Source organism: Coptis chinensis, chromosome 9 (assembly GCF_015680905.1).
Source record: "Coptis chinensis isolate HL-2020 chromosome 9, ASM1568090v1, whole genome shotgun sequence".
NCBI classification, from domain to species: Eukaryota; Viridiplantae; Streptophyta; class Magnoliopsida; order Ranunculales; family Ranunculaceae; genus Coptis; species Coptis chinensis.
In genome coordinates, this window is record NC_141464.1 from 24,161,825 (window position 1) to 24,174,001 (window position 12,177).

Sequence of the window (12,177 nt, forward strand, 5' to 3'; positions counted from 1 at the left end):
GTCAGCAAGTTTTTTACTGTATAACATGTAAAGATGGCAGGCCGTGTAATCAGTATTCTTATAACTAGTTTTTTATTATCTGTTCTTTCCATCCATGGAATAATACCATTTTTATATCGTCCCAGAGTGAAGAGCTTTAGTTAAGTTACTGAATTTTTCTTTGTTTAATGCTTTTGATAGTTTCAATCTGAATTGAGAAATTTTTACTGTAACTTAAAGTGACTATCAAACTTAGACTACATGTACTAGAATCATTTCCAAAGGCCAAATGAGTAAGCAACTGTAATGGGTCTGCATGGAGTCACGGACTAGTCGTGCATCTACACAAGCGAGGGTGGTGCCTAATCATGCCTACAAAGCTAAGCATTCAGCATTGTGCCAATTGTTACAAAATGCTGAAATCGGACTTGCTGGGAAATGGGGTTCTAGTTAACCTGTGGTGAGTTCAAACTTCAACGTTCAGTGCCAATGGATTAAGAACAAAACACAACCAAAATTCAGGTGACAGGAAGAAAGTGAATAGGGTGGAGTCTCCAAGAATTAGGGAAAGGTCTCAGATAATTACAGAAAGGATTTTCCTCAGGACCTAGGAAAGAAAGTAAAGAGAGCTGGCATTAATGAAAGGTAAGTCTATATACATCTAAGAAATTCAGTGTCTTTTACTCTTTGCATGCCCTTCTGTTTCAGAGGACTAAACTGTCAGAGTGCGTTTCTGGTTCAAATTGCAGATTGTGGAGTCAATGCGGAGAGCAAGGCTCAGTTAGATAGGCTAGCATCTTTGCGGACTAAGCTGGCTGATCTCAAGGTAACACTGTGATTTGCAAATCAGTAAAATTATCTCTTTAAGATGTTTATCAGATATAATAGTATTAAATGAATTTAATATATATGAAATCTATTTACAGAATCTGGAAATGGTGGGAAAAGTCCCTTTTTTGCCCAACTTGAACACCCACAGGACATGGCATACTTTATCTGTTTTTATTTTTGTCGTTCTTTTATGAAGCACATTCCTTTAGACTTTAGTTGACCAGTCCACAATGTAGCAGCGTCATTAGGCCAGGAGGCTCTCAATTTTGAGAACATATAATTCAATGCTTAATAAATTTTGCATTAAATAATCACTTAGACTAATTTTCAATGCTAAGTGAATTTTGCATTGCAATTGTTAGTGCAAAATTCCTTTGCATTGAAATTGAGTATAGTATTATGCAATTTTTTTAAAGACCGTTAGTTCGTTACCACTAAACACCCTAAAAGACAAAATATGCCACAAGAATTACTCGATGTTGGCATAAGACAAAGGCCTATAAGTGTATATCAAGTTTTAAGAACGAATTCTGATGTTTAAAATCTTGAATTACAATCATGTGATTGTTTTTTTTAGTTTTAGGACACTGGCAGATTTAATTGACTTAATCAGGGTTTCCTTGAAGCTTATTGTCTCATTCATCTTATTTGAACTTTGAAATGACTCTCGCAGTTAGCTTTGTGTTCTTAAGCCATGAAAAGGACAATTTGTTAGCCGATAACATAGTTCCTAGACCGAAGGTCCCTTCAGCACGTGGTACCATACCTAGTATTATGCTTACGCAGTAAACTGTGGGTAGGACAGGATTAGCCAGAACAATGTTACAAGCAGGGTGTTGGGTTGGTAATCTTATTCAGTTTCTGATTGGTGCTATACATTGTTATATATAGGCACTCTTAGCAAACGACAATAAAGAGTACTTCAAGAATGTAGTCTGGCTAGGGCTTTTACTCCTTTATTGATTATATATGTACTGTCAAACAAAAAAGAAACAAAAAATCCTTGTAAAAGCAGTAAATCGTCGAGTCGGTTTTGACTCAAAGCACCCACCTTTCTGATTAATCGGCGGTGTAATCACGGTGATCAGGTTAACCGATTAGTTTGAAAATCATCTTGGTCCTGGAGTGTGTAGTTTGTACCCCGAGTAGTTGCCTATATAACTGCGAGCATGGAATTTCAAAAGTTATTTGGAGCTCATTGAAACACCAAGACTTGATTGCTAGAGTAGAAGTTGATGCCTTGGTAGTTATTGTAGGAAAGCACATGGTGGAAGGGAAAAACCTTAAAGCTTATGAGCGAGAAGCAAATTTCTGATAATATCAAACCAAATAGCTAATGTTGAGTTTTCCTTTCTCTTTCTTTTGAGATGTTTCGTACTTTTGTTTTTGAAGATGGAGATGCTAGTTTGTGGTAATGTGGTATTCTTCTTCTTTGTCCCTGTTTCAGTTTTGGTTGGAGCCCTTTTTTGTTTTTCCCAATTAAAGAATTAAAAACATAAAACCAAAATGGGGTCGCCAGTAGTGGATCTAGAGCATGAACCAACTTAGAAAGGGATCGAGGGATCCAGAGAAGGGGTCGTTGCGGTGTGCATGACTGTGCTGCTCTAATGGTACAATTTAAAAAAGAAATTGTGAAAACACACAAATATGCTAAGTCTGAAGGTTATCTCAGTGCCTTAAGTTAGTTTGTCAGGCAAGCTCGACCCGTCCAACACCCAAGGAGCACCAGACAAATATCTAACTAGGCCTCAAGGTCCCAACCGAACCGCGTACTCAGGCTCCAACTGAGCTCCACTTGTAGACCTGTCCTGAAGTTGTTGGGAACCCGATAGCATACCCTTGAGTAGTCGGTAGTGTCATGAGCTAGCCCTGTAATTATGTCGGCCAAAGATGTGGTTGGGAAACAGAACATTACTTGTCGAGGCATTCTTAGTATAATTGTAAAAAGGTTTTACTATTGAGAAAAAGGTAACACTGAAATCACAACAAGGGTGATCCACCATCTGGCATGGTGGGTAAGCTTGAGGCTGACTTGTCATGATTCATAACTATGGCACACTTTACACGACCACAACTATACCGCACCGGTGGGTCGGTGGGTGGGTGTGGGGGGGAGGAATTCTGATAGCTCTGGGAAAAAAATTAGTTGGAGTCTGTTGTTTTGCACCTTTGATACTTGTTGTTTAAGTGAGCTCTTTATAATCATTATGAATTTACTCCTGATCATCAACACAAACGTGTTTTGTTAGTGGTGGTTGGCTTTCATGTGGACTTTGCGGGTGTCAATGGCAATCTGATTAACTGAAAGTCCGAAACTGAACTGGAACCAGAAGTAAATATTTCGATATGGGTCATTATGCAGTAGATATGTTAATATTCCGATCTGAGAAAAATGAACAATATGGAAGACTGGTCGATGGCTAATATCTGCTGGTACACAGGTACCGGTGGGTAGCCGTGAAATTTTCTTTCTTTATCTATACATGTATATTTTCTTTATTTGTCTTGGTGAATTGGGTATATGGCTATGACAAGAAATTGTATATGCTCTGCAACTCAGAATAGTGTTTCTTTATAGATAAAGAACTACATAATAAAATCAGTTTCAATCCTACTTTGTTACTTTTACAGCAACTGATACAACTGATTAGTGACTACACCCACTATGCATAAAAAGATTGCAGGATTGAGTGAGGCTTTAAGGAAGATCAGTTATCTAACAGATATTGTTTGATACAACTGATTAATGTCCTTAGTTCCTTAATTGTTTTAGAAGTATGCTATTTAGTAGTTTTTATTTTGGTTTCCAATTAGAATTTGGAGCAGGTTTCTGTTAAGGCATGTTAGCTTTCATTGTTAATTGGTTTTTATTGAATACTATTCTTTGAGATTGTTCTTCAAATTTAGGTTTAATCCCCAATTTTAGGTGTGTATTTTATTAAATGTAATTGGTGTTTATCAATTGTTGAAGATTCAGCCAACAAGATACATCGGATAGTTCATCCATTTCCAGATATTGCTAAGTTGCTAACATTTTAAATTATCACCGTTTTACCAGTGTTTGCTTGTCTACTTCTTGAGCTGCAAAGTTTTTTCCAAGAGTCTTTAATTTTTTGCTTCGAGCAGTGGCACAGTTAGTCTAGCTTTAGAATTCATAACTAGGTTAAGAAAATTATAATCTTTTCACAAAGTAGCGAATCACTTTATCTATTCTCAGTTGTTTTGTAAGTTTGTCTTTAATCGACAGTCACTAGCCAGTCGTTAGTCGTTACTAAAACGTTCTCTTCTGTTTATTTGATCGTATTGGTTTGCAAGTTTCTCTCTTTAATTAATAGGTTTCTACTATTTGGGCTTGCAAACCCACATTGACTGCCTTTTACTCTTGTCTCATCAACTACTACAGGTATGTAGAGCCTGTCATCATCTCCTTACAATATTTGAAAGAATGTTTATTTTGATATTGTATACCAATATTTTCTTATTTATTTCCTGTGGTATTAATAAGGGTGATTCTTTGGAATATTATAGTGGTTGGTGAACAAGAAATTGATGAAAAGATCATATTGATGATTGAAATCAGGTTCTAGCATTGTAACTAGACAAGTGATAGTCATCGGCTATTTATGCTTGAAGGTCATCTTTTAAGAAATATCCATGTTGGCCAGGTTTGAAAATCTACCACAAGTTCTTGAATACTAGTGAACTTTATGTCCAGTGTCCATGCCATTAAAGTGGATTAATTTAGATGTTATGTTTACCAAAAAAATGTAGGATAGATGAGAAAAATGCTAAGTTTGACATTAGGAACAAAGATTCCTGCCTTTGCATCTCATTCTGGTTGACGCACCAATTTAACTGGGCATTGCATGTGCATCATTGCGTGTAGAGTATGTTTTGTTCTTTTTGATATTTTTCCTACAGTACCCCACTTAAAGTCCTCACAGGGGTAAAAGAAAAGATGAGAAGAAGAGAAAAGATCTAGTTGTGATTTGAAGGATATTAGTGGATTTAACTTATGAATAAGACTCCATTCAATTTTAGAACTCTTACCTCTTCTTGCAATTTGATACTGGGAGAGAAACATGAAAAGATCATTTGTGTACAGATTTTTTCTTTCCATGTTGATATGTAGGAGAAACATTTTTGTATTTGGTGTTGGATTTACCTATTCACATGTACACCGATAAAATTGAGTATGTTGTCCTACTTGATTCGCTTCTTCTACGATTGAAGCTGGGTTCTAAAACAGTGCCAAAGAGCTCATTGTCTAAGTAAGATGATTGTTCTTTTTCTGGTTGTTGCGTAGCAGTTCATGGTGAAGATAATTTTGATGTCAGTTCTCCATTTTATGTCTCTTGATTATCCAGGGTGTAATCTTTGCATTCTCGATCTGTTGCCACAGGTCTTCAGGCACTAGGATGGGAAAAATGGACACTGCATTTCCCATGGTCTAATAGGTCTTTCCGAGTCTTGCACTTTTTCTGATTCCATATTGGCATCTGATATGGCAGGGAAAAACTCCACGACAGGTTTGTGCGGAACCCATTGTCATTTTAAAAGGAGGGATGAGCTCCATTGTCAACAGATGTGCTTAGCAATTTGTGGTTTCAGGTTGGAAAACTAGGATTCATCTCCCTCCAGACGTGTATACTTCTAATCAACCATTAAGAAAAATCCCAGATTATGTTGAGCTCCTCTAGTGTTTGATGTCAGTTTCCAAATATATAGGTTCTTAGTTGAAAAGGTCCCCTAAGGTCCCCTCAGCTCTTTAGGAAACAGACTTCATGATTAGTCCCCTCAGCTCTTTAGGAAACAGACTTCACGATTAATGTAGTGGTTCCTCCATGAAATTCCTGGCCTCGTGTAGGGAATGTTGTTTCCAATTTTTATAATTGATGCCACAACTGATTGGACTTTCTCAGAGGATGTCAATAGTATGGTGCTTATCTGAGATGTTTGATGTATTTCACTAGAGCAGTTTCTGTTCAATCGATCTCTCTCCCTCATTCTCATTGTTCTGGATATAAAAGCTTGTTTTTTTTTGTTTTTTTATTTTTTTTGATTGGCAAGCCTATTTTAAATGAGATCAGTAACTTTTTGATGCTGGCGGGTTCGAGCTCCAAACCTCTGGTATCATCACACAGGGAAAAAAGGATTTACAAGATGAGATAAGAAACGAAAAATGAATTATACAATATATAATAAAAAAATATGGGAGAAAGTAAAACTCAATACAACTACACATAAATTCATCTTTCTTTCTCCTAAAAATTAGGATATTCCAACGGTCTTCCCCAGCAACCAGAGCACAAGTGACATTTCAATACCGAATATGGTGTGTAGACAAGTCCTATCCAGCATAAACCCAAACACCGTAATGCCCGCCTTATTGTTCTCAAAATACGTCACTGCACCATAGGTGTATAGTTAATAAGTACTTGATCATAAATCACAAGTAAGTTCTTAGAATGATAATAGTTAATAGAATAAAACCCGAGCCATATCAATAGTTTACATGCGAATGATTGAGAAAAATCCAAGTGATGATAGTGATAATACCTAGGGCCTGTCTTTTTTGAAAGCAGATGGTGTGTGCATAGGCCGGCATAATGATCTTGGTGGTGTCTATGTCATCGTCCTCATCACCAGCATCATCTTCTTCTGATTCCTCATTTGGATATACGTGTCTATTTGAAGTGATTTGAGTTGTCTCACCATCAGTTGCATCAAAAGAATCAAGGGTGGCGCAAATGTGCCACTTGGCAGCCAAACAAGTGACGGACTGGGCCTTGTGTGTGATCTTTGTGGCACTGCGTAGCAGTATAAAGAGCCCTGCCATCAGGGTCATGGAACATAGCTGCAACAACACAGAAATTTCCAGTTATACATTATGAGGTATAAAATTCTTATATGAACTTATTTTGTCATATATATGTTACACATTTGACCAGTAGTTGTCCAAAGGTAATTTATGTTTTTTTCACAACATGAATTGGTATCCTTCACCGTTGATAGTGTGGAATTTGCATTTCTTTTCAGTGTGAAACGTGTCCATTGGAGTTTGTATGGTAATTTATGATGCTTAGCGTTTCACAACATAAATTGGTAGTTTTCACTTAAAAGGGTTGGTATTGCAGAATTTGCACTCAGTTTCAGCATTCATGTGTTCTTCGGAGTTTGAAGATAGCGTACCACTGTCATCGTCGGCCCCCAGGAAACTGTGGTTGGCTATGACTCTGAGGTGATTTAAATTTGTAGAAGCTTGAGATCCGCAAATAGGTTTAAGTATTTACTTGGTTTTCCATGTTTTTAAGAGGAAGAATTTTGAAACCTTTTGTATTGAATATGATGATTTTATGAATCATATGTGCGGTGATTATTCGTAAGATGGCGCCACTTGGTTTAATGAGTATGCACCTTTGCAGCATTTGAGATTGGTTTTGGTTCTAATGTCTAAAGCGCCTTCATGCCAAACCTTTGTATCCTTTTTGGGTTGAGAAATTCTTCTGGTCAATCCTCATCCAATTTGATTCTAGGGTAAGTGCAATCCTGAAGATCTCACCTTTTGATCTCTCTAGCCTTAGTAGATTGTCTATATTTTTTGGTCTCCACCCTTTCACGGTGTTTCAAGTCAGATTTTCATTTGGTAAGGATCGTTCTATGGTCTCGTGGTTGAAGGGTTTCCTTTGCCCACCATTAAACTTTGGCTAATATTTGAATAGACCTCTCCTTTTCTTCCTTTGGTTGTTGCTTCATGTCTGATCAGGTTTGTTAGTGATTTGTGAAGAGTATTTATTTTGAGGTTCTTTGGGTTTAATTGTGCTCCATACCATTCTGCTGCTGTGATGTTTAGAGAATCTTCTGGCATCTTGGTTTGCCATCCTACTTAGTGCTTCATGTCAGAGCTGAGTGTGTTGGCGAATTTTCTATTATTTCTATCCTTAGCATTTAGTTTCAACTTAGGAGACTTTACATTATATTATATAGTTTACATTGTTTAGGGCTTGTGAATTGAGGATATGTAGGGATTGTCCTTGAGAACCTTGTATGCTTTTCTATGCATTTCTACGTCCTAATGCACATACTCTGAGGGAGGATTCTAAGCTTTATACTTTGATCTTAAATGGTACAGTATAGGGGTCTGAAATTTTAAATAATACTGACAGGGGTCTGCCTTAACTCCACAAGTTGTTTAAAGAAAAAAAAGTTAGTAATGATCATCACAATTGATTGTGGAAATGCAGATCAAGTGAATAATGGTCGAAGGTTTTATCAACCATTATGAAAATTTGGGAAAATTCCGATCCCCTGTTTTGAGTTTGGACGAAATTATCGCTACATAAGTTATGAATAGTCCATTAAGATAAGTAATGTAGTACGTTATTTTTTCAAATTCATATCTATTCATTTAATCGCGTTATGGTTCTGTTTGTTTTGCAGGAAGTAGCTGAAGATAAATATTCTTCAAAGGCATTTCTTCCGTTTTACTTCAATACGTTTGGAATTATTTTTCTTTCAAATGTTAGAGCGGAACATGATTTCTTCTAGATGATTAAGTTGCAGAAATATTCCATCAGGTTTTTGTTTTCTATTTCTGGATATATGCTTAAATATAATAGTAGAATAGTAGTCAACAGAAAATAATAATTAAATAGAATATTCTTTTCAGGTTACTTCTTGCAAACAAACGCAGCATACTGCACTATATTCCTGATCTGTTTGAAGTTTGAACCAAAACATGCAGGGGAAGCATAATTAAGTTGGGTTAGTGATTTGAAGCTTCTTATTTTTCTCTTGTCAATATTTTCACCACCAAAGTCTCAGTAAGGTGAGGTAGGGTTTCAGCAAAACTTTGCATCTCTCTTTTTGCTGCTAAGATCTCTACGAACTTTGTTACCATGCCTAAGTCTTTTTTTTTTAGTTTTTTTGTGCGGAAGTCTATTGTGCGACAAGCAACAATAAACACCATCATGAAACCCTGTTACCTAAACTAAAAAGTCTAAAGTGTTTGCTTTCCCCCGCAAAGCCTGTGTAACAATATTATCTATTGACTAATTATTATCAACTAAAACGTTTCTGGAGTGTTAAAACTATATAACTCATTCAGTCGCACTCTCCCATAATAAATAGAAAAAAAAATGGTAGGAAATTAAAGATGGGCAAGACTTACTGCAAGTTCTCCAGCTGTGTAAATTGTAATTTCAGCATGAGACCGAGTTGTATCAAGCAAGGATGCAAGCTGACTGGCTGTGATAATAATTAGAGCAGATAGGATAAATGCACGATACCGATGACTTATGATACGAAGGTGTCTTCTGATCCTGAGATGCTCCTTTAATACAGTCCCTACATCTGATTCATCTTGGAAGACTTTAGCGAAGTCCTGGAACCTCAATAACTGGAGATAGCAGATCAAACGGAAGAGAACACACACAAGGAAGAAGATCGATGTTCGATACAGCCATGATAACAATTCTAAGATGCATGCTATCGCATCGCTAACATACACATTACCCAAGAAAGGAATCTGACTGGCTCCAGAGCTGTACCACCAGATTTTATAGGCTCCCTCGGCAGCAAAACATGGTAGGACAAAGAGAGCCAGTAGTTTCAATGATCTCTGCATCCATTAAACAAAAGAACATTTATGTCGAAATCGGTGAAATATGGTCACTGACTGGATATATAAGCAGGTTTTGTTTGGGTTGCAATCTGACCCAAGCTTCCCTCCTTTGTGTGTGGAACTACATTTAATTAAATAGTTAAAAAGAATAGCATAGCAATAGATTTAATTTCAACAGAATCTTTTCCCAGAAGCCACATGCACATAGTGGGGTTTAATTGGTTTTTTCATCGTGTTGTACGTTACAGCTAACTGTGACAGGAAACAAGCTGAAGAAACAGCGAAGGTTATATAAAGGGGAAAAAAGAAGGATACATACATGAAGTTGTGCCATATATCCTTGGCGAACGTTCTCGCTTTCACCACAAAGCTTATCAAGGTAAAGAAACCTTCGAAGCCCATATTGCCGAAAAAACCGAGAGAGACAAAGAAATGATACGGTTGAGACGCTGGAAAGAGATAATTGTACCACACCGTCATAAGGCCGATGAAGCTTTCCATCACAATCAGCACAAGCTAGAATGAAATGAGACAGACATGGCACTACGATTGCTAGAAAAAAGAATAGAAACCATGAAAGACAAGCTCTGCATGGATTTGATTGATCTACACACATCCATCTTAGACATGATCTGAAGTTGTGTAGCTCATCCGCTGCATGTGAAATGCTGCGTCCGAATACCTTGTTTTTGTTCAATAAACTTTGTTTTTCTTCATCACCCATTGTGCTTGATTATATTGCTTTATATGTCTCTGCCAAAACTTTGAGAGGAGAGAGGGTGAGAGGTTGAGATTGAATTGTAAGAAAGATGACTATATATAAAGAGAGAAAAGATAGGTGGGAATCAAATGAGAGATGTTTGTAATTCGGTTTTAAAATTGTTTCGTTCAAAATACTAAAATAGCCGTGTTAAGATGTTTCCTGAAACCTGATGGTATATCATTCATGTGACCTTTTCTTAGTTGATATATGAATTGCTATCATGTGGATACTATTTTCATGCGATAGAACATTTCCATTGGTTTAATAATTAAGAAATCCTTGGAGTAGTCAATTCTTAATTCGAGTGCAACTGAGAGAGTGATTGGCTACTTTACCTGTCTTTCATTAGTTTTTACCTCATTTTACCAACTTTGGCCGAACTCTAGTCCGGAAGATATATAGCTTTGGTAAATTTGCCCATACGGCCATACCTATGGAATTAGTTCGCCCTAGTGTCTAATGAGCTCCACTAGAGGTGTTCAAGTAAGAATACCTTCCTACAAAAAAAAAATGGTAAGAACGAGTATCTTCTTGTTTTCTGCCAGATGATATACTGCAATGGAGAGCCATACAAGAAATCAAAAGCTGTTCAACTATTTTTTAGAAAAACGAACAATAAAACAGTAATAGAAATACAATATATATAAAACCATTATCAGAAGTCATTCACTACTGCTGCACAACATTATAAGAAGCTTCAATTTATTCTTATCCGTTGCATGCTTGTAGATTTGCTACTCCTGCAGTGACCCAGTGAGATTGAACATGGCATATTATTTCTTAAACTCGATCTTACAATATTTGATGTTATTGTACATCATTCCAAACTTGGTTCACAAGTTGTTGGTAACAAGCTAAAAATTATATAAGATCTCTTACACTGACGTTTTCATGGTGGCACTGCTCGACTGCGTCACAGTTTTGATAAGAACTTATAAAAATGTCTGCTTTGAGTTTTAATTTTCTCACTGAGTTGTAAAGTGTAAACATTATATGGAAAAAATAATCGTTCTTGAGGAACAAAGGCAACATCAGAATCGCCACCTATAGATCAGACCAAAGCTGGAAGTGGGTCCATTGGCATGAGGCGTGTAACTTTAGAGCGCGTATCAAGGCTTGACTAAACTCCTGCTTTACACGTTATAATGCACAAACCAAATATATAAAGGGATCCCATATAAAAAACTAGTCTCTTTCATGTTCAGTAATCAGTCGTATATAATTGTATCGAACCTTTGCAGTGTCAAATGTCAATGGAACTGATATGTTTTTGTGTAACGTTGTGTTGTGTGTGTTGTAACGTGTAAGATGCTGATAGGCAGGGGTGGTAGAACCATTTGTTTTTGTCTCTTCTAAAGAGTAGGCTTGGGTGGTTGATGAGGTGTCTCCAAAACAATGGTTTGGTTTTCGGCGCTTTTTTAGATTCAGTAAAAACTAAACCGAAAGCGGCGCAAGTGATTTGAATTTTGAAGTAGTTTAAATAGAATGCCCCAGCGAAAGTAATTCTATTGATGGAATCCAGTTAACATAGGAAAAAAACCTCATCCTAGGCAATTCGGGTTGGCAATTTACTTTTAGCTTTTGTAAATGATGATTCATCCACTGATCTAATGATTTGAGTCGATCACACGAAAGTGTTTTAAGGGTGACCAAATTTGATATTGATTTTTATTATCGGAAAAAAAAATGATATTGATTTTTCACATAAATAGCTTAAACCTCCTTTTCTCACGAGTTAATTAGTTTGTACGACCATTTAATTTTAAATTTATGCTATAGGATATTGATCAGAGTATTTAATGGGGATCCAGAGAGATTTTAAATAATTTCGTTAAAGAACACGGATAAATATCACAGTCTACTTGGGACACGGATCTACTTTCGTTAAAGGACACGGATAAATCATAAATATTACAATCTACTTTGCATATGACTCATGTAATAAGTATGCCATGCAAAAGTCTTCTTACAGTTTCGGATG

At 36.6% G+C, this 12,177-nt stretch overlaps 1 protein-coding gene and 1 long non-coding RNA gene across 3 annotated transcripts; one reads left to right on the plus strand and one right to left on the minus strand.

Annotated features, from left to right (window-relative positions):
* Positions 1–424: 424 nt before the first annotated feature.
* Positions 425–10,439, plus strand: LOC147475274 (uncharacterized). 2 transcript variants are annotated; one of them, XR_015208487.1, is made up of 5 exons: positions 425–624; positions 729–6,705; positions 8,251–8,387; positions 8,480–8,574; positions 9,682–10,439. It is a non-coding gene; the product is annotated as an uncharacterized LOC147475274 (long non-coding RNA). The 2 variants fall into 2 exon arrangements; XR_015208488.1 differs by lacking the exon at positions 425–624 and adding an exon at positions 6,948–7,051 and having other exon boundaries at positions 6,585–6,705; positions 9,682–9,818.
* On the minus strand, positions 5,982–10,157 carry LOC147475275 (extracellular ligand-gated ion channel protein (DUF3537)). The gene is made up of 4 exons (XM_086583652.1): positions 9,753–10,157; positions 8,981–9,430; positions 6,370–6,667; positions 5,982–6,218 (listed from the first exon to the last, which is right to left on the minus strand). Exons 1-4 carry the CDS (start codon positions 10,155–10,157, stop codon positions 6,082–6,084), a joined length of 1,290 nt encoding a protein of 429 aa, XP_086439778.1. The 3' UTR covers positions 5,982–6,081.
* Positions 10,440–12,177: the final 1,738 nt, after the last annotated feature.

Coding starts and splice junctions, on each gene's coding strand:
- LOC147475275 (XM_086583652.1), bottom strand. CDS start 10,157: ATGGGTGATGAAGAAAAACAAAGTTTATTGAACAAAAACAAGGTATTC. Junction 9,431..9,752: donor GATATATGGCACAACTTCAT/GTATGTATCCTT, acceptor TAATGGATGCAG/AGATCATTGAAACTACTGGC. Junction 6,219..6,369: donor TCAAAAAAGACAGGCCCTAG/GTATTATCACTA, acceptor CCTATGGTGCAG/TGACGTATTTTGAGAACAAT.